Source organism: Momordica charantia, assembly GCF_013281855.1.
Source record: "Momordica charantia cultivar OHB3-1 chromosome 8 unlocalized genomic scaffold, Mcharantia_2.0 BLBB01000008.1, whole genome shotgun sequence".
Lineage (NCBI taxonomy): Eukaryota > Viridiplantae > Streptophyta > Magnoliopsida > Cucurbitales > Cucurbitaceae > Momordica > Momordica charantia.
The window spans coordinates 2325499-2351779 of record NW_028275166.1 but is presented as its reverse complement, the minus strand read 5'-3'; the positions used below and the strand labels follow the sequence as shown (position 1 = coordinate 2351779).

The following is a 26281-nucleotide window of genomic DNA, read 5'->3' as shown; positions in this document are numbered from 1 at the left end:
TAACAAAAACTTTATAATTTTTATTTTATTAATATATTAGGACACGTAAATACGTGACTAATGCTATTTTTCTACTCATCATTCAACCAAATCTATTTCTTAGAGGTGAAATGTTCAAGTATGTCTATGTGCCAAAATTTATAATACCTCATTTTTTTTTATTAAAAGACTTTTAACAAAAATGATAAACTTAACATATTTTAACCAAATATTTCTTTTTTTTTTCTCAGTTTATTAAGAAACGAATATTAATATCAAAGAGATTTTTAGGAAGTTTGTCATTTCCAACGATATATCAATTAAGCTACGAAAGAATACGATTCTCAATACGACCATACCTTCAAAATACCAATATTTATTAAAAAATTATTATAACAAATATAAAAAAAAACCTGAAAAATAGATATTTTCAGTTAATACTACAAAGCATAAAACAATATTTCCAAAGTCCACTTTCATTATTATTTGGAAAAGGAGCATATAATTGATTTGCCATCGGATATTCTTCCTCCCTTTTTTTTTTTTTTTTTTTTTGGAAAAAGGCATATTCTGTTTTTGTTTTTGAGTAACGTACGTCTGGTTTTTAAACATTTTTTAATCACTTTATTATTAAAATAATTACACACTATAATAATCCAAAACTGAAAGTTGGAAATTGGAAGTAATTACATGGATTACGTACGTAAATTTTGTAATTTTATGCATATATTATATATCATTTTGGTGAGATCTGGGGTAATAATATATTAAACAATTACAAATGGACCACACACATTATATACATACACACACATATATATATGTATATATGTATGTATGTATATTAAATGTTTATATAAATTTAATCCCTTTTTGATGTCTGATTGTATGCATAGGGAATTTTGGGCAGGAATCTAAGAATTATTAGACTATCTGATCAACCACTTAATTATAAGATTATGAATAAATTAATCAATGGGTTTTAATTAGAATATTACGATATATGCTTCACTAATTTTAATTTTAAAAACTACAATGATTCCTCACACACAAGGAATAGAAAATGAATTAAGAATATTATATTTATATTTTGAGAAATGTGTCATCCATTTTTTAAAACATAATGCTATTTTTTAAAATATAATGATCACATTGTCAATGTGAGCCTAGTTCAACCTTTTAAAAGAAAAAAAAAAAATTAACTTCCACCTTCTCTATATATTTCGAAATATTTATCGATGTTTACTTTTGGCTTAAGCCTGGTGTTAACTTATATACTATGGAAGGATAAATCTTTCCAATTTGTCTTAGTCAATATGACACATTGGTCTCGAGTAAAAAATGAATTTTTTTCTTCAAATAATAATACTAATAAGGTTAAAATATTATTTTGATCACTGTACTTTCTATTTTTGTTCATTTTGGTCTCTTTATTTAAAATGATGACTTCAACTTTTTTCTCATTTTAGTCTCGACATTTTCAAAATGTTCATCTTAGTCCCACAATTTTAAAAGTGACACGACATGTACTAATACATTTCTTGAAATGTAACATGTTAAATTTTTGAAAATCTAAACCAAAATAGTTATTTTTAAAAAATACAATAATCAAAACAAAACGTTTTTGAAATACTGAAATTAAGATGAATCAAAATTGAAGTAGCTGGATCAACCCAATAATGTATATAAACTCGTTGAGTTGTATTGTAATGGATAATTGTGCAGGGAAATTAGATCAAAATGAATGTGAAAGTAAAACTTTGATATAAGAGAGAGAAAAATAGGGTTGAAGTTGAAGAACAGTCAAGGTCAAAGAAATGGTAGAAAGATTTCAACCACTAATCATTTAATCCATTAAATGTCGGTAAGAAAAATTTCTCAAAAAGCATCCAAAATATATAAACACACCATGCCCATCTCTCCCATCCCATCAAATAAACCCTTCCCATTATTTATTTTATCATTCTCATTGTGGATTCTCCTCCCACTTCATTCAATTTATATATCATACCTAATTTATCAAAATATTTCCTATATATTCTCAATTTAACTTTCATCAAAATCAATCTTTCATATGTGTCCTCGCTAAAATTTTCATATCGTGTCTAATATAAATCTTGCATTCTTTTGAAAGACAAAAATAAATTTTTATGGAGATCAAATATTTAAAAATTTGAAAAAAAAAAAAGAATAAAATTACATTTGAGATTATTAGTTTATATCCTCCCTACATATGGGTAGATTAATTTTAGATATATGTCGAATTAGATGAGTTTGGTCTAATCTAAATTAACAAGTTGATATAAATATAATAATTGATAAGAGATTTCTTTTTGGAAAATTACAATAATATGAAAATCACTCCAATTAAATAATTTTAATATTGCCATTTAAAACTACCCATTCTAGTCCACAACAATTTATTTACAGTTTTAACCTGCATATAATTCACAAAGGAAAGGTAGAAAATTAGAGTGCATGAACTATAACAACTTGACTATTCAAAAGAATTTTTTTTTTTTACGAGTTCAACCTTTGACCTTTATGCCTCTATATCTAGGTACACGCACACGATACTCTTTAAGGTTCAAATCCATTCAAACTATTCTTTTGGAACATATTAATTAGAATTATTATTCTTATGTAAGAAATATGTAAATTATGGTGAGTGGAGATTAGAATAATATAAAATTAATGGGAGTTGGAAACCGTCCACTAATTGAGTAATTAAAATGTAATTAAGGGAAGTTAATTAATTAATGTTGGATGGTTTGTGGGGAGTTGCTAATTTTGTCTGCCACACATAAAAACAAGAGAGAGTTGGGAATGATTTTTGTGGGAATCAAAGAGGGCAATGAAGAGACAATGGCAAATACAAGGGTCTTGGTTTACTCTATGCCCACACACAACTACTCCAATACCTTTATTTTATTTATTATTGACATACCCTTTCATTAATCAAAATAATATTACTACTTAATTAATTACTTCATAATGCTTCATTAAGCACTTTTCCCATTTAGAAATAAAATTTGTCTAATCTTTCCTTTCATTACTATTATTTCATTTGTATGCTGATCCCCATTTTGATTTTCTACCTCTTTTCATCATTAGTTTCATTCTATTTTATCGGTTTAATAATCACCCACTTTATGAAAACCCAATTATTTTAGGTATTCATTTGATGTTCCAATAATTGTTCTCAATCACTGTAAAAAAATTTCTCCTTGGTTGATTTTGAAATTGTTGAGGAATCCATGATCGAGGAATGTGTGTTTCAGTGGCGTTAGTCATGATCTACTGACTTAGCGTAAGTCATATATTTCGAGAATTAAAAAAAAAAAAAAAAAAAAGGAAAGCTCTGAAATGAGAAATATGTGACTTTTTTTTAATGCATAATATATTTAAAAAATCTCTAATGGTTTAACTAATAGAATTTAATTAAATGAAGATTTAGATTCAAAGTTCATATTCTCTTGCTTTCACTAATACTTTTTGTTAAAAGAAAAAACTCAGGGAAAAGAATATTACTTTAAACATGTGGATTTATTTTATTTATGGTAAGCGAAAATATAAATCTCTCTCTTTAGAGGGAAAAAAAGCCCACAAAGTTTCAGGGAAAAAAAGGTTTATTAATTTATTAATAATATTTAGTGGATGGCAAAAAATTATTGGAGGTCAATCCAGCCAATTTCAAAGCATAAAAAATAGGCTTAAAATTGTCCCAAAACGAAATAGTAATCGGTGCATCATTTTGTTTACATTTGTAAAGCACTTAGAGATATATTTTGTAAAATCAGCTGTCACCTTCTGTGAGTAAATTAAATGAATATTTCTCTTTGGATAAATTAAGAACATACATGTTTCCATATATAATAATCATTATAGCTAATGAATATTTTGAATTTTTTCAAATGATTCGACAAATATCATATTGATTATTAAGGTTTTGTCAAATTCGATATTTGATTTTCAGTTCCTCTCTATTTTACATTAAACAAAAAAAGTTTTTCCTTCTCTAATTTTCACTCTCTACCGGTCGTAAATTATGATAATAATTCTCGATTGCATGTATCAAGTTCGGTATTGTAATGTAAAAGGCTTATATATAACATGATGTCGAGTTATTTTATTAAATTTCTTCGTTAAACTTTACTGTATGCGTGCAATTCGGCAGAGGAAGATGATTAAATTTTTATTTGAAATAGAAAAATATATAAAAGAAATAAAAGGAAATTTGTATACGTGGGAATAGAATTTTCCCATAATACAAACACAATATCGTAAGGCATAATATTATAAAGTCAAAGGAAAATGATTGTACTTCTCAATACAATACTAAACTCTCTCTCTCATACTCTCAAAACCCACAGAGAAATTGGAAAATCAGAATTCCACGTTAAGATTCTGCAGCCAACCACTTTATTTATTTTTTAATTTTTTTAAACTTTTAGAAATATATTTTTTTTTCCAAAGGCAATGGCAGCAAAAATAACAATGATTGTAATGAATTATGTTTTTGAATATTGGACAAACAAATTGCAAAAAAGTACACACTACACACTTTTGTTTGCCATGTGGAGGCAAAATGTTTCATATAATATCTTTAATATATACATATAATTTTTAGAGTAATTAAAATTGGGGTTTTTTTTTTAAGAAATTTTGTTTTTGATGTATGTGGCAAACATAAGGACCCCAAAAATATATGTATTGTTATTTTTTTTTTAAAAAAAATAATGTATGTTGAAGAATTTGAAGCAACTTGAGGTGATGAACCCACTTTCCATAAGGGGTATGGACTAAAATAAATTAAAGAGAGTGGGAAATGATAAAAAATGAATCAAAATCAAAGAAAAAAAAAAGTGTATGGTTTTTGATGGAAAACATCATAATTTAGGGTTTGGAAAGGTGTGGGGAAGTTGCTGCTTATAATTTTTTGTTTCATTCTCTGAGTCTCCACTTTGGACGGCCAAATATTCCATCCTTCCCTCTCCCATACCTACTTAATTATTCCATTTATTTCCTTTTTTTTGTCGTTTTATTCTTTGATACCGATCTTTTTGGAACTTTTTATAGACAGGGTAGCTATAAATTATTTGTTTTTTTACTGACGTGGGGTAGGGATTTGAATCTCTTATCTTTTGGTCGAGGAAAGATATGTGCTACTACGAAACCGATGCAGTGAAGCTAGGCCCCAGCAGAGAGAACACAAAGGATAGCGAGTGCAGAGTCCGCCAAGCGGACGATAGGATATGCGGGCAAGTGTTTGGTAGGCCAACAGCCCAGTGAACCGGACCAATATATGTTTTAACTAGTTGAGCTGTGCCGTAGAAAAGATTAAGATTAATTGTGTGATTGGATTTTTTAAAAAAATATATGTTTGTTTATTATCCATTTTATTTGTTCTATAACCTATTTTATTTGGCAATTTTCAAGAACGGAAGAGTCTGTTTGAAAACGGTTTTGATTTTTCTAATGTGGAGAATAATTCCCATCCCATCACTGAAATTGCAATTAGGAAAAATAATTTTCTCGTATATGTCTCCACCCATCCCATCTGTATATACTTAACAACCACTTTGGACCCAAAGAATCTTTACTTTTTATTTAATTTTCATAATAATATGTACACACACATATGCCATCAAATTAAAAGGAAAAAACGTTTCAAAAAAAAATTAAAAGAAAAGAAAAGTCTACTATTACCTAATAAATTAAAAAAAAAAATCGATATCTTTTGAGTATAAAAATATTCAGCCATAATTGACACCTATCTCTACACTATGAGATCACGAGTTCAAATTCTCTTACTTCACTTATTGTACTAAAAAACGATTTAAAATATTAAATTTATTGTGACGAAAACCCTAATTTTAGCCGATGATCGACTTTTGGGATTTCCGAAGGATAATTATTGTGGTACCTAAGGGGATGTAAATGGTGATTATATATTCAAAGTTCATCATCAAAATTTAATTCCCCCATATATAACGTCATGATCAATTAGACCCATAATTAATTATTATTATTACTATTATTTTTGCATATTAATACTGGTGGTTTCACAACAATTTTCATCATTATCGTAGTTTAAATTTATGCTGCGCCATTTCCTTAATTAATAATAATAATAATTATTATTATTATTAGCAGTACTATAATTTTTCATTAGTTTCGATCAATATATCATTTCTATCGCAACCAATGTTACTCTTTATCACAAATATGAGTCAATGTTGTTAGATATCTATATATGAATTGAAGATTTTTTCTGACGTTTTGACGCGTCGAGAAAAAATTTATTTCTTGCAGTGCATCAACTTTAAGTTTTCAAATTTTTTTAACGTGTACTTTTATGCCTTTTATTCTAAAAGAAATTCTTGTAGAGAAGGGAATTGGGTTGTTTTGAAAATAGTTTCCCAAATAATGAAAAGAAAAACGTATTTTACCATTAAAGATTTCATATGTCCTATAAATTTCTAGAATTGACATTTTAACTCTTCAAATCTAGTGATGATTTAAATTGATAGGTACAACCACATTGTTCGCTTGTTTGTACTAAACATAATCTTATTTATCAAATTAAATAATAATGATGCGAGCTTTACCTCATGTGATATGATTTTGAAATTCAATAAAGGTAGAAGATTCAAATAATGTATGATATTTAGAGTAGTAAGTAATGTCTAAATGAATACGAGACACCAAAATCTTGTTGATATTGATGACGAAATTCATCTACGAGTTAATTTGACAAATAATAGAATTTCAATTTGAGCAAGTACAGGTAATTGAGTTAAGATTCAACCATTCAAATCCTCAAATTGAGATTAAAGATCAAGAATTCTCTGCTACTTTTATTATTTGGTGCTATAAAAAGATTCATTTAAATTTATTGATTTGTTTCACAAGAGAAGTGATTGATGTGGCATTTTGGCCGTTGAAAAGAAATCGAATGAATGCTTTTTTTGAAATAATTATCCGCTCATATATAAGTACGTATGTGCATATGTTTATACTATATATTATATGCTACTGATCATAAAAACCGTACACTTTGGCATATATATTTTATATATATCCCAATAACTGCCGCTACAAAGTCTCGATTTCGCCTACAACATGAGGGAGAGAGTGGTGGAAAATTTTTTTAGTATTATGAGAATACTATAGATAGTTTGTTCACACTATTATGTAAATAATTTTTTAATATTGGTTGTTGGTGGCGAATTCCGGTCGTAGGCCACGTGTCACTCGGACGAACAGTCCGACTAGGAAATGAGTGAGCTTGAAATCGAAGTTACTCGATGTTGATGCGGTGTCCTGCCTAAAACACTTCGACGATCAAGTTAGTCATCGAGGAAGAAATAGGAACAAGATACCTTAAATATAAGTAACAGATTTTTCACTTACTTTGTGAGGACGAGGGTCCTTCCTTCTATAACTTCGAGTGGACTATCAGGAAAGACGACGGTTAAAGGTGGTAGGAGTGCAATGTGTCGTCTAGAGAGCATCTGAGGACATACTTCCAACAGTCGCAAAGTGACGACACCACTTGTGGCTCAAGGACTCCTTCCCTACAGCTGTAGCGCCCTAAGTACCGACAACGTGCACCCTCCCCTACTACGGTTATGTATGGGGAGTAACCGCCTGTGGTCCATCATTCCATCCCAACCTGACGTGTGTCCTACTCGACGACGTCGGGTTGTAGAACGTGACCGTACGTGGTCCCGCTTCCACTGAAAAAAGTAGATACATGTCCTACTCGAGTTTTACCCTCGACATTGATAAACCTTGTATCATTATTTTTAATACAATTCTAACATAATGAAAAGAATATCTATACTCTGTGTGCTAAATTTTTTTCGAGAATGATGACATATATGAAATATTGACGTCTTGCATGTCCTAGACACATGCCAGTCTTAAACACAACCATGGGTAAAAGAAAATCTATTTTCGCTCTCTTTCTTTATACATCTATTTTTTTAACGGTGATCAATAGCAGATATCTACGAACCAATAAGCAGCTTTGTAGATATGGCAAGAGAGAAATGGTTTAACTTTTGTAATTGCATGTTGAGAGAGAGAGAGAGAGTAAGTAGTGATGCATGAAGGAGAGAGAGTGATGCATGTGATGTTGCCTTAAATGCTTAGAGAGAAAACTCCATCCATAATTATCAAAGAAGTTATATACATGCTATAAATACACATATCGGTTGGTCATGGAGTTTTCTAGAAGTCACATAGGCTCCCTTTACTTCAATGGAATAGAAATTAATGAATACAAATCAGAATTTTTGTTTCTTTTGATAGCATTGACTAAACCGTAGAAACGAAATTGATCGATCCAACTCACTTCAAACTTTGTAATCACTACCCTATAACCTCGTCAATTTTATTCTCATTCCTTATTCTATGGCTCCACATTCCTTACTTTTCAATTAATTGTTTTTTATTATTATTTTTATTTATACGGCTAATAATCTTTTTCTCATTTATTTCTCTTAATTGTTAATAATATTTTATATTAAATAACGGTTGTTCTAATAAAAAATTATTTTAAATGATATGATTTTATATTTATTATTTATTATTTGTTAATATTAAATAAATTATTATAATAAAAAATATTTTACTATCAACAATAATAATAATTAAAAAAATGAATAATATATTTACAATTAGTTACAGTTAATTACATATCTAATTCCTATTTCCTCGATTTTAGCTCACAATTTTACAAACAACGTAAAAGAATTTCTAATTTCGATTCCCAAAATTTTCTAATAAACAAAATCAAAGGAATAATACCATTGATTTCTTCTCATTCCAACCTAAAAGGATTTCTTATTTCAATTTCCAAAAATTTCTAATAAACAAAATCAAAACAATAATATTCTCATTATGATTTCTTCTCATTCCAATGAGAATTGCATGTAAGTAAACATGGTCATAGTTGAAAAAGCACAATTTTAATTAATCGCACCCGACACGTATCTTCATACCATGACAGCCAATATAAATATAAAAGTCAGCATTCATAACTCACCCATCATATATATAAATTTATAGTATATATTCCTTTTAATTAATAATGGTTCCTGTGAAAAAAAGTTTATATAAATCGTAATAATACACCAACCATCTCTGAAATTCTCAAGGATTTCATCTGTATAATTGTTAATTAAACCCAATAATTACATTACCGAACTTAGATTTGGCATTAATTAAATTAACGTTGAACATATAAAAAATTATGACACGCATTTAAATATGTGTTACATGGGCATGCCATTGCTTGAGCACTTGTTCCAAAATCACTGCACACATTAATTTTAAATGGGCTCTCTTCTCAAACCAACTCTGCATGAAAGACGCACATTAAAAAATATATTGTAAATAAAAAATAAAAAAGGGCACAGCGTCTTGTTGCGGAATGGAACTCCACCAATCAAGATTCCAATATGCAATGGCAAAATGCTTTGTTTTTGCTGATTAATTATCCAAATTTCCTTCTTTTTTTTATTAATTTAAAATCCTTTTTCTTTTTCTTTTTTTTTTTACCTATAAATACTTCCCCTTTGAACTCCCTCTCTCTCCCACATCATAAAAAATTGTCTTCTGATTTTCGCCATGGCTTCAATCGCCGCCGGAAGCTGCATTTTCCCCTTCAATTCCAAAACCAACCGTTTAAAACGCAACGTTTTCCCTTCCCCCAACTTCACCGTGAGAAGTATAGCCAGCCCCCAACGCCACCGCCCTCTCCCGGTGGCTCCGCCGCCGGAGATTGACCCTTCCGGTCACCGGAATAACCACGTTGCCTGGACCAGCATCCGCCAAGAAAAATGGGAAGGAGAACTTTCCGTCCAAGGCCAATTACCTTACTGGCTGGTTAGAATAATTGGCAACTCATTAGTTTTTTTACTTTTTTTATTTCTTGCTCTTAGTGTCAACCTTGTCATAAGATGTCAAAATATTTTTCATCGTCAAATTCCCCACCAATAATATTGGGGTGGGTATTGTCGCCCAACTATATATAAATAAATAAAATCAATCAATCAAATTCCTTTTCAAATTGTTTGTATTTGCGTGCTCAATTAAAAAACTTTAATATAAGAAATTAAATCGAAGTTTTAATTCTGCATGCAGAGTGGGACCTATCTGAGGAACGGACCGGGAATATGGAATATCGGCGACTACAATTTCCGGCACCTCTTCGACGGTTACGCTACAATCGTGAAGCTGCAATTTGACGACGGACGGGTGATCGCCGGCCACCGCCAGATCGAATCGGAGGCGTACATGGCCGCCGTGAGGAATCAAAAGGTGTGCTTTCGCGAATTCTCCGAAGTCCCTAAAGCCAACAACTTTCTCGCCTACGTCGGAGAGCTCGCCAGCCTCTTCTCCGGTGCCTCCCTCACCGACAACTCCAACACCGGCGTCGTCAAGCTCGGTGATGGCCGTGTTGTTTGCCTCACCGAGACTCAAAAGGGTTCCATAATGATCGACTCGGACTCGTTGGAGACTCTGGGGAAGTTCGAGTTTAGCGACTCGCTCGGCGGGCTTATTCACTCCGCACACCCCATCGTCACCGACTCGGAATTTTTGACGTTGTTGCCAGATCTTTTCAACCCGGGATATCAAGTGGTGCGGATGGACCCAGGAACTAACGAACGTAAGGTACATTACCACTAAACTCAAAAGTTTTTATTTTTTTTATTTTTTACGAAGCCGTCATAGGTGGGTTGAGGGACAGCGCCTAAATATTGTTGTATTTATATCGTTAATAGGTGATTGGGCGGGTGAATTGTCGGGGAGGACCGGCCCCGGGATGGGTCCACTCATTTCCGGTGACGGAGAATTACGTAGTGGTGCCGGAGATGCCGTTGAGATACTGTGCTCAGAATCTGCTGAGGGCGGAGCCGACGCCACTGTACAAGTTCGAGTGGCGGCCGGAGTCCAAAGCCTTCATGCATGTCATGTGCAAAGCTAGTGGAAAAATTGTAAGCCCTCTTCATTTCATAAAATTCATCGTTAGTTTTTTTTTGTTTTTGTTTCAAGTGATTCTCTCATTAAATTTGTGAATTGCTTATACTATTTGATGGATAAATGAAATGTAGGTGACGAGCGTGGAAGTACCATTGTACATAACGTTTCACTTTATAAACGCATACGAAGAGCGGGACGAAGAAGGAAGGATTACGGCTGTGATTGCAGATTGCTGTGAGCATAATGCCAATCCCGTAATCCTCGACAGGCTCAGACTTAACAATCTTCGTCGGTTCGCTCTCAAAGATGCTCTTCCTGATGCTAGGTTTGTTCAATCTCCCTCTACATAATCGTATGTTTAATCTTCTGTTCATCATTTAAAACACTATAATACCATAAATATGTTGTGGTTTCTATACTCCAAATTGTTTGGAGTTAGGTAGGTGAGGGGTCCAGCAGAATGTACTTTTGTTTTCCTTATTAATCATTATTTAACAGCCGGAATTGTTGAATTATTCACCAGAATCTGGCTCTGAATAATTCTGCAATTTCTTTTGTTGCATGATTTGATTTCATAAACCCCCTTTGACTTTGCTTCTGATTAGGACTCCTCAAATCATGTCAATCACTTTGAAAATTGACACAGAAATCAGAAAGCTGGGATGAATGATTGGAAGAAAATTTAATGGAATTTTTTGCAGGGTGGGAAGGTTTAGAATTCCAATGGATGGGAGTGGGAATGGGACTCTGGAAGCAGCTTTGGAACCTGAAGAACATGGCAGAGGAATGGACATGTGTAGCTTTAACCCTGCCTTTTTGGGCAAGAAATATAGATATGCATATGCTTGTGGAGCTAAAAGACCCTGCAATTTCCCCAACACTCTCACCAAGGTAACTTCACAGTTCACAACCATTTTCCCTAATCTCTTTGCCCATGTTATTAAATCCGTTCTTTGCAGATTGATTTGGTGGAGAAGAAGGCCAAGAATTGGCACGAGGATGGCGCAATCCCTTCCGAACCCTTCTTCGTGGCTCGACCTGGTGCAACAGAAGAAGATGATGGTGAGTCATATTTTATAGAGAGACAATGAACCCTTCCATCGTATGAACCAAAAGGGTTTGTACAAATACGCGTATAAAATGTGTTTGTGTTGGTGCAGGAGTGGTGATCTCCATGGTCAGTGGCAAAAATGGAGAAGGGTATGCTTTACTACTAGATGGATCCACATTTGAAGAGATAGCTAGAGCAAAATTTCCCTATGGTCTTCCTTATGGCCTACATGGATGCTGGGTTCCCAAGACATAGAATCACTTCATCAAAAGAAAAATTAGAAGCATACTATAAGGTTGGTAAATAGGCATTTACAATGTAAACAGTGCCAAGTTAAAGAGAGTAATACAGAACCGTACATGTGGCAAATAAATCTGCAGCCATGTGTCATAGTTATACTCTGTGTAGTAGTAGAGCAGATTGTATGTAGCTTGTAGCAGATTCATCTGTTCATCTTTTACCCTGGCCCTGTGAAAATAATAAATACAACTTTGCTTTTGTACACCATGGCCGTGAATCCTTTTTCTTTGGATTCAACACAGAGAGTAATGTATGTTCTAGAAGATGACAACATAATGAATTCCCCTCTGCACATAATTACTTCTGTAAGAAAATATGTCATTTGAGTTTGGATACAATTTTCATCACTTCAATTTTGAGTTTATCTACTAATTTAGAACATGACTTGGTGATGATTAAGAACATGAAAAGGAAACAAAATAATCAAATGAATACTATGCTACTAGCAAGTCGTGTGGTTAAGAGATTGCCAACTTGTGCCTCATTAAACAATTGTGAATCTCATATAATGGTTGGATTTTGGAAAGGAATAATGCTGGTTTGAAATTAATTCAATGTCAAGAATCTTAAATATGTATACCTTATGAGTACAGATGTTGAACGCATATGTTTTAAAAATATAAATACACTTAAGACTTCACCAGGCCAAATATTAAAGAAGACGAGCAATAATCTCAAAGTGCATTTAAAATAGCGGGTTTAAGTCATCATCATTGACATATTATATATTTTATAAGTTTTCTGACTTCAAATGATGAATACACAACCATGATTACCAAACTATTGGAGTAAGGCCATTTGCCAATAGAATCAAGAAGTAATCTTTCAATTATACTTTCTAATAGAAGAATTTTCATCCACACCCCAAAAAAAGTTATAAAAGGACAAAATTGAATGATTGTCACACTCTTCTAGGAGTATTATTCTACAATGATTTGGGAAATCTTGCTAATACAAGAAAACCCCAGACTCAAAATATAGTAAACAGTGTCCATAGCCTTACAAACTTGAAAATTCAAATGCCTCTCGTCTTAGCAAGATCAATCAGATTTCGAGATGACTAGAGCAAATTGAGGTCGCTAGCACAAATATGGGAGAGCGATTTTACCTCTCTCCACGTTGGCAGGATACTATAGAGGAACAAATATTCACTTTTGGTCAGTATAAACAGCATCGACATCCTCGAGTTCAAGCAACTTGTCCATTAGTTCTTTATTCAAATCCATAGCTTCATCATCCACCTGAAACTCAATATTGTCACAAAATAGCAGAGCATCTAAAAAGCGAAAGTTACAAGTTTCTGAGGTCTGGATTCAGGATTGGTTTTACTTTTAGTCCTTAAATGTCAAAAAATTACAATTTTATTCATGATAATTCAAAAGATCATCAAATTAAACATCATTATTAGCTTTCAATTTGAGTAGCAGGAGTCCTTTCTTAAACTAATAACATTAGTTTAGATCAACGTCTTCCCAAAAATAGATGTGAAGTGTCCTCATCAAATCTAAGTCAGTGGTCACAATTTATATATGTAGAGACCTGTCAAATGGATCAGGTCCATTTTCAAGGTGTTACTTTCATAGTTGAGAGCATGGATGTATGTCGTTCTTTTTGTAGGCTACCTTTTCCTCTCATCTTGAATGAAATTAGGCCACTCAGGATTTATCTTCTCACCTATAGGCATAGTTCTCTAGGTTCGTTCCTGAACTTACCTATATGAACATAAGATAATGGGCCTTAATTAAAAGTCAAGATTGACTCGGTAACTCAGGAACACTCTTTGTGAAGAAGAAGCCTCCACTGCAATATTTCCTATTAATGCTTTCGCGAATGGTGAGTCGAATCTTGTTTGTCATAACATTGTCCACCCTATCCTTCCCTTTTCTTTTGATTAAGCAATCTGACCTTACCTAGTTCAACATAAATCCATGATGATATGAGAAGTTGCAACGTCATAAAGAGTCAATCCTAATCCTATTACCACCGATGCCACTATGATTGCTAAGGTTTTGACGCTCACCCCTATTTCTTTGAAACGTCTGTGCACATGCAACACAGATTCTAAATTTTGTGCTATAAAAAAAATAATAAATAATAAATAAATAAAACTCTATTAACGGTAACAAAAAACTGGCTGAAGGAATAATTTTAGAATTTTCTCTCTTTTTATCTAGATCAGAAAATTCAACAAGTTTCATCATATCAAGTTAAAATTTGCAATTTTAAAGTATAAACAACCTTCCAAACAAACAATCATGAAGCAATTTAAACTGATCCAACATGAAAAAACCACATACAAATTAAGCACATACCTCAATAGTGCTTATAGGAAGCAGCTCAGAACCACTGTCAGGTTCGAAATTTATACTTTCTTCCCGTAGCTTGGATAGTATTCCGGAGTAGTTCTCTGTGGAAGTCACAATTTTGTAATATCTACAAGCAAAACAAACAGAGATAAGATTTGTTCAAAATAACCATAAGATTGGACATACCGAGAAAAGTAAAAATGGTTGTCTGGAATATCTAAAATAAAGAGTTGCTAACTGAGATGAATATCTATTGCTCTTTGGTAATACAAAATTTCCAGGTTTATCATGTTCCATTAGAAGCAACAGCAGAGAGTGATGTCGCTAAAACTCTGGTTCCTTCTAATTTAATGACTAAAAGCATATAAAAAACCATAGCATAAAGAAGAATCAAAGAATACTGCTGATAAGTGCAGATCGGCTACCTTTCAAACTTATCTTCTTCTGTATCATCTTCGTATTCTGGAGGTTCAATAACATCCTCTGCGCCAGCATCTAAAGATATGATGAGAAGCTGGTCTTTGTCAACATCAGAGGCCTTAACATTCACAACCCGAGCACGTCTAAACTTGAACATAACAGATCCAGGATCTGCCATCTTTCCGCCATAGTCCTTCACTACCTCTCTAACAGCTGCCACTGAACGGTTTATCTTATCTGTTGAGACCTCAACAACCATACTAGCACCACCATAACCATATACCTGTAGACATGCGTGTTACAGCTAATAATCTCTCCTTTTCAACTCAAAGTCTGAAGATAATAACAGTGGCTAACTGAAAACCTCATAAATTTTCTCAATGTAAGCCTCTTGTCCTTTCTCGGAAGCCCTCTTAATGTTGCGATCAAGGATTTCTTTTGGAACATCAAGCTCCTTGGCTTTCTCAAGTATGGCAGCCAAAAGGGTATTAGATATGGGGCTCGTTCCACCCTTTTTAACACTATATTGTGACAAAAAAAAATATATGTATATAAGCATTCAGTAAGTCTGCGAGCAGAAGACTCCATGCATGATGCATCAACGCGCATGTCATGAGTGAAGAAATAGAAGATAGGCAAGTTCTAGCTCTATGGCTACTAGATGTTCGTCTTGCCATATCAGCTAATATTATGGATGGCATTTTGAAAAACCTGTCACCCAAAATTTTCCAAGAACTTCTAAGAGAATTATTCTACACATTATGTTATTAGCACAATCAAAATCAATTCAGAAAGGAGGAAAATCGACTACTTACGCAGAAACAACCTCCTTGCCAATCCTGGAATAAAGTTTTGCCTTCTTTGCATCTTGAGCGCCCTACATGGAGTTGGGCACACTCAGAGACTGAATCGATAAGGTCAATAGCACCGTAAAAACATACATGACATGCTACTTAACATTTAATACAATGTTCCAGAGCCCATAAACGAAATCACTCGATAATCACACTAAAAGTTCACCAAACATATAACCATCAAACATTCTTTAAAATTTCACCAACAAACATGTTGATATGGCTAATTCTGTCGACATGTCCTAATACGAGCAAGTTGACTGAATCAAATCGAACAGTAAATAAAGTGTTACCCAACTCATAAATTAAGAGAAATGCAAGTCAGAAACGTTTATACTCAGCAACCCAACTAGGCAGGTGATGAAACTAGCAAAACCACCATATCAAGACTACCCAGAAACCAAATTTGTAACGTTATTAATGTCAAGAACTAAATAATCATGTCCTATTCACCGCGCAACTGGAATTTGTTTTCTCAAAAACAGAAAAATCGCCATAAGATATGGACACCATGTACCTTTCTACCAGCAATTTTGCAGGAACGCCTGCCCATACAGACCGGAGACATCCATATCCTCCGCACTTGATTCCCACAACATTTTAGCTTACTTTCAAAAGCCCACGAAGGTAAACCCGATGCTTCGGCAGCCATTGATGATGCTGAACACAACCCATTCCCTGAATTGCCAAAAAATTTCAGAAATCAGTTTTCGCGGCCACAGACTCTTGACTCAAAATGTGCCGAGAGAGGGAGAGAGAGAGACTGTGGAGATGGAAGAGTTGGGGACATTTGTGAGTGATCCAATTTGATGAGAATTTTTGAAGGATTACTCCAAATGCTCGGACCGAACCCATATTTCAGCTTCCTTTTTTATCGCTACTCTCCCGCTTTAACACAGAAGAAAGCTTTGTTGCATCCCATTTGACATGGCGGCCTCTGCAGTTTCGCACTGCGCCGAACAGAATCGTACGCCTTCTACTTCACGTTATTAGACGATATGTAGTTTGAAGTTTGAACTTGAAACGACATGTCGAATTATCATTCTCAGCGTTGCCTGGGCCCTAGCTTTTCCTTCTTCTGGGCTTGGACCAGTTATCAGCATTTAGTAACCAATCGGCCCAATGCCAGATATTTTCTTTTCTTTTCTTTTATAAAAAGAAGAAGAAATTCTACCAAATTTGCATAAAATCATACTATTGGAGTAATTTTTATCTCACTTAGCTATTAACATTTTACCCTAATACCTCAACACTCACTAAATTATTCGAAATATAGCCATAAATTGTATTAAAAGGTTTCGATTGTATATAAATTTTTGTGTTAAAATTTTGCAGGTAAGGACCAAAATAGTCACTTTCAAAAAATATAGAATCAAAATATACCTATCGAAAGGATTGAAACATACCTTTTGAAATAACAATAGCTAAAATCAAACTAAAATAAGTATTAAAAAGAGAGAGAGGGTGTGAGAAACATTTGTGGTAATTAAAATAAAAATTAGGGATTAATTAAGTATGAAAGGCGTCATTTTGAAGCATGAAAATGATGGTTGCTTTGCTTGTTGAGATTTGCCGACAATTGAGCCCAACTGTCACCTGTCCTCCCTTTTCTAAACCTTTTGCTTTTGTTGCATTGCACCTCAAACTTTGGAATTTTTTTATTTCTATTCATACTTATTATTCTAAATATATTGGAAGTAAATAAAATTTATTACAATATGTTTTTATTAGATTTAAGGTTACTCTAAAACCATTGTTCCTGGAATTTAATGAAGTTGTTACAATGAATTCAAGTTTATAACAATCTCACCTTTCACATTAATTTATTTTGACAAAACAATTTCTAAAAACAATTTTCTATTATTATTGGACGAAAATTTAGTACTGATGTAGTTTAAAAAAATTGATACTAATGTTTTTAATCTAATCATTTATAGTTAGAATGTCTTATAAAAATAACGAGAGAGACATGTAATAAAATAATAGTTAAACATCAATACTATGAAATTTTAAAGGTTACTTTTGTTGTATTCTTTGGACATGGTTGGGGCAGGCAAGTGAACTTTTTTTTTTTTTTTTTTAAGTTATTTGGCCTAATTATAACTACTTTTTTTTTTAAATTAATTTATTTGAACCTATTCTTAATTGGAAAGAAGACAGATAAGATGATAATAACAGCAGAGGAAAAAAAATTGTGAATCAAATGGAAATATTAAGAAATGTAAACTTTGGTTAACGTGAGCAAAACTTAAAAAAGTGTTTAATTACTTATTCGCGTGTTAAAACTCTCCCGCCCTATATTTATTGTATTAAAAAAAATATTGGTAGGGTTAGATTACTTAAATTTTCGTCCCTTAATTCTTCAATCTTCCGTTCTTCGTTTTTATTTAATTGTCCTCATCTAGGAAAGATCTACTATTAATTTTCATCATTTTCACGATTTTCTTAATTATTATTTTAAATTCAAATGTCACTTTCGTGGCTATTCATTTATAATATATATTTAATCATAATTTTTTTTGAAGTATCGGTGTGTTTGTAAATCATAAAATAGAAGCTCAATACACAAATTTATATCCCATGCATTGAAAATTCAGGAATACCAATTATGTATTAGTATTTTTTTTTTCAGAAATATTTTTCTTAAAGGCGAGATACATGGATTGTTAATAAGTCAACAAATTATTTAAAATTAAAAAAAAATTATAGATTATGACAATGTTTAAATTTGAAATCTAAAAATTTATATTTAATTAAAATTAAAATATTTAACAAATCTCACAGTCTAATTTTTTTTTTCTTTTTCCCAACCATATGATTGATTGTGAACATCCTTTAAGATGAAATGAGATATTTTGGTAGATGGATAGATCAGTCAATTCTTATACTTATTTTTTTTAATTAATAGAATAAGCTTTGTGATTATTTAATTTAATTTGTTGGGTGGAGATGATGTAAAACAAAAGAAGGGAAAGCTGTGGACAAAGCTTCCAAACAGCCATCTTATCTGGCCATTTGCCTGACAGCCCCATCTCCATTTTTGACTTTTCCTTTATTATTTTAAGAATCTTCTCATGGAGTTTTGTGAAATTAAGGTCGTTAGAAAATTTTTATTTCCTTATAATTGTACTTCAAAAACTTTTTTTTCTTTTCATTATAATTCGTCGTAAATCAAAATTATTAATATATTGAGACTACCACGAGTATATATCGACCATAAACACATCTAACTTATTTCACATTTGTTGTACTAAAAAATAATTTAAACAAGAGAATCTAATAAATTTAGAGATATATTTACTCATTTTAATATATTTTTAGCACAAACAACTTAATTTTAACAATTAAAAATTATTTTGAAAATAGATTGCACAAACATTTTAAAGAATCATTTATAATATAGAAGGTAACTGCATCCCGCTCAGAACGTTTTATGATGACAAATGAAGGATAAACTAAATCTAACTTTTTATGATATATATGGACATACTTAGAATGACTATTAAAACTGTATTTAAAGAGCCAAATGTAGAAGATCTCGGTATAGGGTTTTGAGTCATGTAAGTATTGAATGCCATGTCATGAAAGACAAGACTTCTTTGGTATTGGTAAAGTTGGTTGTTTAATTTAAGAGATAAAGGTGCATTAGAATGTACCGAACTTAAAAACACTTGAGCTAGATGCAGTCAAGTATAACGCATACTTATTTGGCAAAGTTGAGCTGTGTCAAGTGAACAAGTGTGATTAGCGTAGTATTTATCAGTTACAACTAAATTTTGTTTGCCGACTCATCATGAATATATATTTTTTTAGAATATAAATTTTACAGAGGGTGAAAATTGGAATCCTCTCATTAAATTACCAATGCCTTGACCTTTCTTCAAGGTTACTCATTATTATACACGAGTAAAGAAGATAACTACCTGCTATTTAACTTTTTAATTTACAGTGAAGTTAAGACCTAAAAATAGTATCATTTTGCTTATAGAATAATTATTTTTTGTTCAAAATCGTTTATCTTGGAATAGATTGTATAAATCTTGATAACTCTCCGCCCTCTCTTTTCTTTTAATTACAAATAAAGTGATTTCAAAAGACGATTATTTCTCTACTGCTTCCCCTTACGAGTGTTGTTTCGAGATATTATTAGATAAAAACAATCAAGTTATCAATGGCTGGACGAAACCAAGAAAGAACCCCTCACGTGCGAAATGAGAGAAGATCCCCTTACAACAATAAGGATCAAACAATTTGATTGAATTGAGTATGATTATATGTGTGATAGCATCTACTATACCAGAAATATCAATGAACGCGATTATTGAAATTGCTCGGAAATTCATTGATAGTTTAGCTTAACGAATCGAGTTAATCGTACCAACAAGCCGATCAGCCCTCCGGTGCAAAACCAAACCCCGAAAGACTTCAAGAAGCCTTGAATTTTCAAAATCCCTCTCTACTTTTGTTTTAAAATTTATTTTTATAACCATTTAAATGGTTAATGTCACTACGCATATTAAAATTATTTATTGTTAAATAAAAATCAATTTCCTATATTTTGAAAAAACTTAAACACACACTTGAATATTTTTTCCGTGGAAAAAATTATCGTACATAAATTTCTGTTTTAGAAGGAATACTATCTTATATAAATAATCCTCAAACAAGCTAAAGTTTTAAGTATCAAAATCTGAATTTGGGTAAATTTATATTTTCAATGCTAAAATTGTCAAAGCGGAAACCTTAGGAAAGGGCAACCATTGGAATCAATTTCCAATCAGCCAACTGAGCTAATTTTTCTAAATGTTTCTAAATTATATATATACATATAAAAGTTGAAGATGTATTATTAATTTTTATTTGATAATGATAATGATAATTAAATGTATTTTTAATATTAAAAAAAAAAACACCCGCTCTTTTACTTTTTAGTTCATCTTCTCTCTCCCCTCTCCACGCGCTCTCTCTCTCTCTCTCTCTCTCTCCTCCATGGCTCACCTCTTCAGAGACCTCACTCTGGGCCATTCCAAGAGAGAGTCCACTCCTCCGCCGCCGTCGCCGCCGCCATCCATAATGCCAATCCGACCGGTGTTTGCCGCTCCCGATCTTCCCTCTCCGCTCGGCCAACTCGCTTCTCAACTCACCGATTCCGATCTCCGGCTCACCGCTTTCGAGATCTTCGTCGCCGCTTGCCGTACCTCTTCCGGGAAGCACCTCACGTATGTATCTTCGAGCAATTCTCATGCAGACTCTCCCACTCACCAGCACTCCCCGAGCTCCCCTGGCCTGCAGCGATCTCTCACTTCCACCGCCGCCTCCAAGGTTAAGAAGGCATTGGGCCTCAAATCTCCTGGCTCTGCCTCCAAGAAGAGCCCTGGCTCCGCTTCCAGTCAGGGCAAGTCTAAGCGGCCTTTGACTGTGGGCGAGTTGATGAGGATCCAAATGGGGGTTTCTGAGACTGTTGATTCCAGAGTTAGGAGAGCGCTGCTCAGAATTTCTGCTGGCCAGGTCATTGTACAATTTTGTTATTTCATGCCAAAATAAATTGGTTTTGATTCTCTTGTTCGTGCGGTTTCGTTTTGTTATGGCTGGACGTAAGGTAGTATTGATGTAGTCGAATCCATCGTCTTCCCAGTCCTTTTCCTTTTTATCCCCCGTTTTAGGATGTTAAATTTATTGAAAGTTCAAGCAATTGTTGATCTTGTGTGTCATACTGAAATATGATTCAGCTTGGTGGAAATGATTTACATACATGATGTGAAAATGTAACTAAAATGCCGGATTAGAGTTGCTAGATTACCTCGGAATTTGTGAATTTGCATGTTTTTCGCCCTTGCAGTCAGTGAAAACAACATCTCGATCCAATTAAAAAGTAAAAACAAAATGTGATTTCATTTTATTGCATACTTGATTTTTGTCCATTTCTGATCTATAATTTCTTAAATTGTTACAGGTTGGAAGGAGAATTGAGTCAGTTGTAGTTCCACTAGAACTATTGCAGCAGCTGAAGGCTTCAGATTTCACAGATCATCAAGAGTACGATGCTTGGCAGAAGCGGACTTTGAAAGTTTTAGAAGCCGGTCTCCTTTTGCATCCTAAAATTCCTGTTGATAAGTCAAATGCTACAGGACAACGGCTAAAACAAATAATTCATGCAGCATTAGATAGGCCCATAGAAACTGGGAAAAATAATGAGCCTATGCAAGTTCTTCGTAGTGCTGTTATGTCTCTTGCTTCCAGAACGTTGGATGGATCACTAAACGAGGTATGCCACTGGGCAGATGGGATGCCACTGAATCTTCGACTTTACGAGATGCTCCTTGAGGCCTGTTTTGATGCACATGATGAAATATCTATCATTGAAGAAATTGATGAGCTCATGGAACATATTAAGAAGACTTGGGGAATTCTTGGGTTGAATCAAATGCTGCATAATCTTTGCTTTACTTGGGTTTTATTTCATCGTTTTGTTGCTACTGGCCAAGCTGAACTGGATTTGCTTTATGGTGCTGATAGTCAGCTAACAGAAGTTGCTAAAGATGCAAAGACCTCTAAAGATTCTGACTATGCCAAGGTTTTGAGTTCTACATTGTGCTCAATTCTGGGTTGGGCAGAGAAGAGGCTTCTTGCTTATCACGATACATTTGACTCTGGGAATATTAATACCATGCAAGGCATTGTATCTTTGGGGGTATCAGCGGCTAAAATTTTAGTTGAGGATGTATCAAATGAGTATCGTAGGAGGAGAAAAGGTGAGGTTGATGTTGCACGCAGCAGGATTGACACTTACATTAGATCATCACTGCGCACTGCTTTCGCTCAGGCAAGTTATTACCTGCTCCACCATTCACTTTTCTGTTATACGTGATGAGATTCATTGATCATACATGATACTGATACCCAATGTTGTCGCTAAGACCTCTGCATACTATTAGGAGCATTGGCCTACTGCAATAATCAAAGAATGAGAATACGTATGATGTTAGCTAGTGTTAAGCGTCAAAACATTCTGATGCACAATATTTTTATTACACGGAAATTGCTGAAAATTAATACAACTAGACAAAGAGATCATTCTTCTCTCTGATGATCCTGTTCCGTTTTATGAAGTCGTATGGCCTTTATTATGTTCATAATTATTGTCCACGCGAGGTACCAAAACAGCACCTTGCCTCATCCCCAGTAGAGTGCACAGATAGGCCTGCCTCTTGGCACTGTGGATGCACCATGCAACCCTTTTGATTTTTAATACTGAAAAAGAAAAATGGGGTGCCAGTTATGTGTACGATCTCTTAAATAAAACCCTCATTTATTTTTTCTCTATCTCATGCTTCATAATACAATTTTTTTTCATATTATTCAATATTTATTATGTTTTTTATGTTGTGTCTCACATCACTAGAACCTCTTTTCTTCCCACTCACTTAAGCTCTAGAGGACCATTATGCCCCATGGGTAGCGTGTGCTTCTGAAACACTGATTATTCTATTTTTGAGATGTAAATATAATATATCTCTCATAAAACATGGTTATAGTAGGTGATGCCCCCCCAAAAAAAAATCTGTACTGCATCCTTGATTATGGTATATTTTCTCACAGTCAAGTTTAGTTTAGTACTTGACTTCTGATCTTTTTTTTTTTTTTTTTTTTTTAATATCGAGTAGAAAATGGAGAAGGCAGATTCAAGTAGGAGAGCATCAAAAAGCCTGCCAAACTCTCTTCCTCTCCTAGCCATTCTTGCAAAGGACGTTGGTGATCTTGCAGTCAATGAGAAGGAGGTTTTCAGTCCGATTCTCAAAAAATGGCATCCATTTGCGGCAGGAGTGGCTGTGGCCACTCTTCATGCTTGTTATGGAAATGAATTGAAACAATTCATCTCGGGGATTGGAGAGTTAACACCAGATGCTGTACAAGTGCTGAGAGCTGCTGATAAGCTGGAGAAAGATCTTGTGCAAATAGCAGTAGAAGATTCAGTGGACAGTGATGATGGCGGCAAGGCAATAATTCGCGAGATGCCTCCTTATGAGGCTGATTCTGCAATTGCCAATCTTGTTAAATCGTGGATGAAAACAAGATTGGACAGAATGAAGGAATGGGTGGACAGAAATTTGCAGCAAGAGGTGTGTTCTATATTTTGCATGTGTTAACTTAGTATGTTGAATTTTTCCCAGGGAAAGGTACTTTATGATTTGCCTGTTTATGACACGTCAACCTTTCTCAAATGGTGATGTTTCATCTTGGTGCTTCACAATTGTCATCTTTATCGATTTTCATGCACAAAGTTCATCAGTGGGTAGTTATAATTAGAATGATCAAACTACTAGTTTTTTAATTTGGGAACGCAAATTATAAGGGTAATAATTTTTCGTTTGAAGATGCACCTAAATTCTAAAATAGCATTTAGCACGTTAGACTTGCTTAATATCACCTAGTTGCTTCTGTCAATGATTGCTTTGCATGGCTTGCATCATAATTGCTTGCGTGGTTATGGACTGATTTGCTAAAATGTGGTTCTAAGTGCAACAATGTTGGTCTTTCTCCTTCTATTGAATTTTTCTGTGGTATGAGATGAAGTTCATCTTTCCATATTTTTGCTTGCTTGCTGCCTGTTTCTTTTTTAAAAAATAAATTTCTTCCTATCATTCTTATTGACCAAGTGATTATTTTTCACAATGATTTAAGGCATGGAATCCAAAAGAAAATCAAGGATTTGCACCATCTGCTGTTGAGGTTCTGCGAATAATAGATGAAACATTGGATGCATACTTTCAACTACCAATACCAATGCATCCTGCTTTACTTCCTGATTTGGTGGCTGGCCTTGATAGATGTCTTCAGTATTATATAACGAAAGCAAAATCCGGCTGTGGTATCTTCTCCAAACATTAATTTACTGCTATACATTGATATTTTTTGTTATAACCTTTTCTATCTTTGTGGATCTACAGGATCTCGAAATACATATTTTCCAACTATGCCAGCATTGACTAGATGTACCATTGGATCAAAGTTCCAAGCCTTTGGGAAGAAGAAAGAAAAATTACCAAATTCTCAGAGGAAGAATTCCCAGGTTGCAACATTGAATGGGGATAATTCATTAGGGATGTCTCAGATCTGTGTTCGTATAAACACATTCCATCAAATTCGAGGTGAGTTGGAGGTCATGGAGAAAAGAATAATCACTCATCTCAGGAACTCCGAATCTGCTCATGCAGAAGATTTTTCTAATGGTTTGGGGAAGAAGTTCGAGCTCTCACCTGCTGCTTGTGTGGAAGGAGTTCAGCAACTTAGTGAGGCAGTTGCTTATAAAGTCATTTTCCATGATTTAAGTCACGTTTTATGGGATGGTTTGTATGTAGGGGAGCCCTCATCTTCTAGGATTGAGCCGTTCCTTCAGGAGCTTGAGCGGTACTTGCTCATCATCTCGGACACTGTGCATGAAAGAGTTCGAACAAGGATTGTTACTGACATAATGAAAGCTTCTTTTGATGGGTTCTTACTGGTTTTGCTTGCTGGAGGCCCTTCACGTGCCTTTACCCGGCAAGACTCCCAGATAATCGAGGACGATTTCAAGCTACTCAAAGATTTATTCTGGGCAAACGGGGATGGTTTGCCTTTGGAGTTGATTGATAAGTTCGCAACCACATTGAGAGGCATCCTTCCTCTAATGCGAACTGATACAGAGAGTATCGTAGAACGGTTTAAACATGTGACGGTAGAGACATTCGGATCTTCTGCCAAATCCAGACTTCCATTACCTCCTACTTCTGGGCAGTGGAATCCAACCGAACCAAACACTCTTCTACGCATCCTGTGCTACAGGAACGATGATACAGCTTCAAAGTTCCTCAAGAAAACTTACAATTTGCCTAAGAAGTTGTAATAGCTAGGTGAATGGCAGAGATTGATACTCCGCAAGAACTGGTGATTCTTCTGCAGGAACCTGAAGAACCTTGCAATTATGGTTTTGCCTATTTATGAAGAAGATTACAACAGAGAGCATTATTTGGGGAGCAGGAGCATGTTGTGCAAAGTTGAAGGTTATAGAGGAACTGGAAGGGGACTGCTGAAGCTTGGCGAGAAGGTAGATTAATATCATCTATTTACAATTCAATTGCTCCATTGATGAAAATATTATGTCTATCATTTTAGTGCTGTAATAGGGGCATTTATCCCTTTATTCTTTTTTTACACCCTTTTGATTTTCAGTATACGATGATATCATAGGAGATAGAATCACTTTCGGCTGTGTATTCTATTTGTTATTATACTAACGCTGCCATTCTATTCTGGTATTAGTGTGTATCATATTATATATAGCACCTTTTTTCTTAATTCAGTTGCAATATAAAAATTTTCACCCTGTACTGTACGTC

The 26281-nt window shown here is 33.8% G+C and overlaps 3 protein-coding genes across 5 annotated transcripts; 2 read left to right on the top strand and 1 right to left on the bottom strand.

Annotated features, from left to right (window-relative positions):
• Window positions 1–9573: 9573 nt before the first annotated feature.
• On the top strand, window positions 9574–12527 carry CCD8 (carotenoid cleavage dioxygenase 8). The gene is made up of 7 exons (XM_088128101.1): window positions 9574–9876; window positions 10135–10665; window positions 10776–10988; window positions 11106–11299; window positions 11676–11865; window positions 11934–12036; window positions 12135–12527. The coding sequence occupies exons 1-7, from the start codon at window positions 9619–9621 to the stop codon at window positions 12278–12280; spliced, it is 1635 nt and encodes a 544-aa protein (XP_087984227.1). The 5' UTR covers window positions 9574–9618; the 3' UTR covers window positions 12281–12527.
• LOC111004995 (YebC-like protein) lies at window positions 12296–16878 on the bottom strand. 3 transcript variants are annotated; one of them, XM_088128102.1, is made up of 8 exons: window positions 16670–16878; window positions 16423–16583; window positions 15867–15928; window positions 15416–15572; window positions 15057–15334; window positions 14638–14758; window positions 13434–13566; window positions 12296–12628 (listed from the first exon to the last, which is right to left on the bottom strand). In XM_088128102.1, exons 1-7 carry the CDS (start codon window positions 16758–16760, stop codon window positions 13474–13476), a joined length of 963 nt encoding a protein of 320 aa, XP_087984228.1. In that variant the 5' UTR covers window positions 16761–16878; the 3' UTR covers window positions 12296–12628; window positions 13434–13473. The 3 variants fall into 3 exon arrangements, with proteins under 3 accessions (XP_087984228.1, XP_022132024.1, XP_022132023.1); XM_022276332.2 differs by having other exon boundaries at window positions 12296–12612; XM_022276331.2 differs by lacking the exon at window positions 12296–12628 and having other exon boundaries at window positions 13123–13566.
• A 3958-nt stretch (window positions 16879–20836) lies between these two features.
• Window positions 20837–26240, top strand: LOC111004977 (elongation factor Ts (DUF810)). The gene is made up of 5 exons (XM_088127418.1): window positions 20837–21413; window positions 21859–22728; window positions 23570–24025; window positions 24588–24774; window positions 24854–26240. The coding sequence occupies exons 1-5, from the start codon at window positions 20895–20897 to the stop codon at window positions 25786–25788; spliced, it is 2967 nt and encodes a 988-aa protein (XP_087983544.1). The 5' UTR covers window positions 20837–20894; the 3' UTR covers window positions 25789–26240.
• Window positions 26241–26281: the final 41 nt, after the last annotated feature.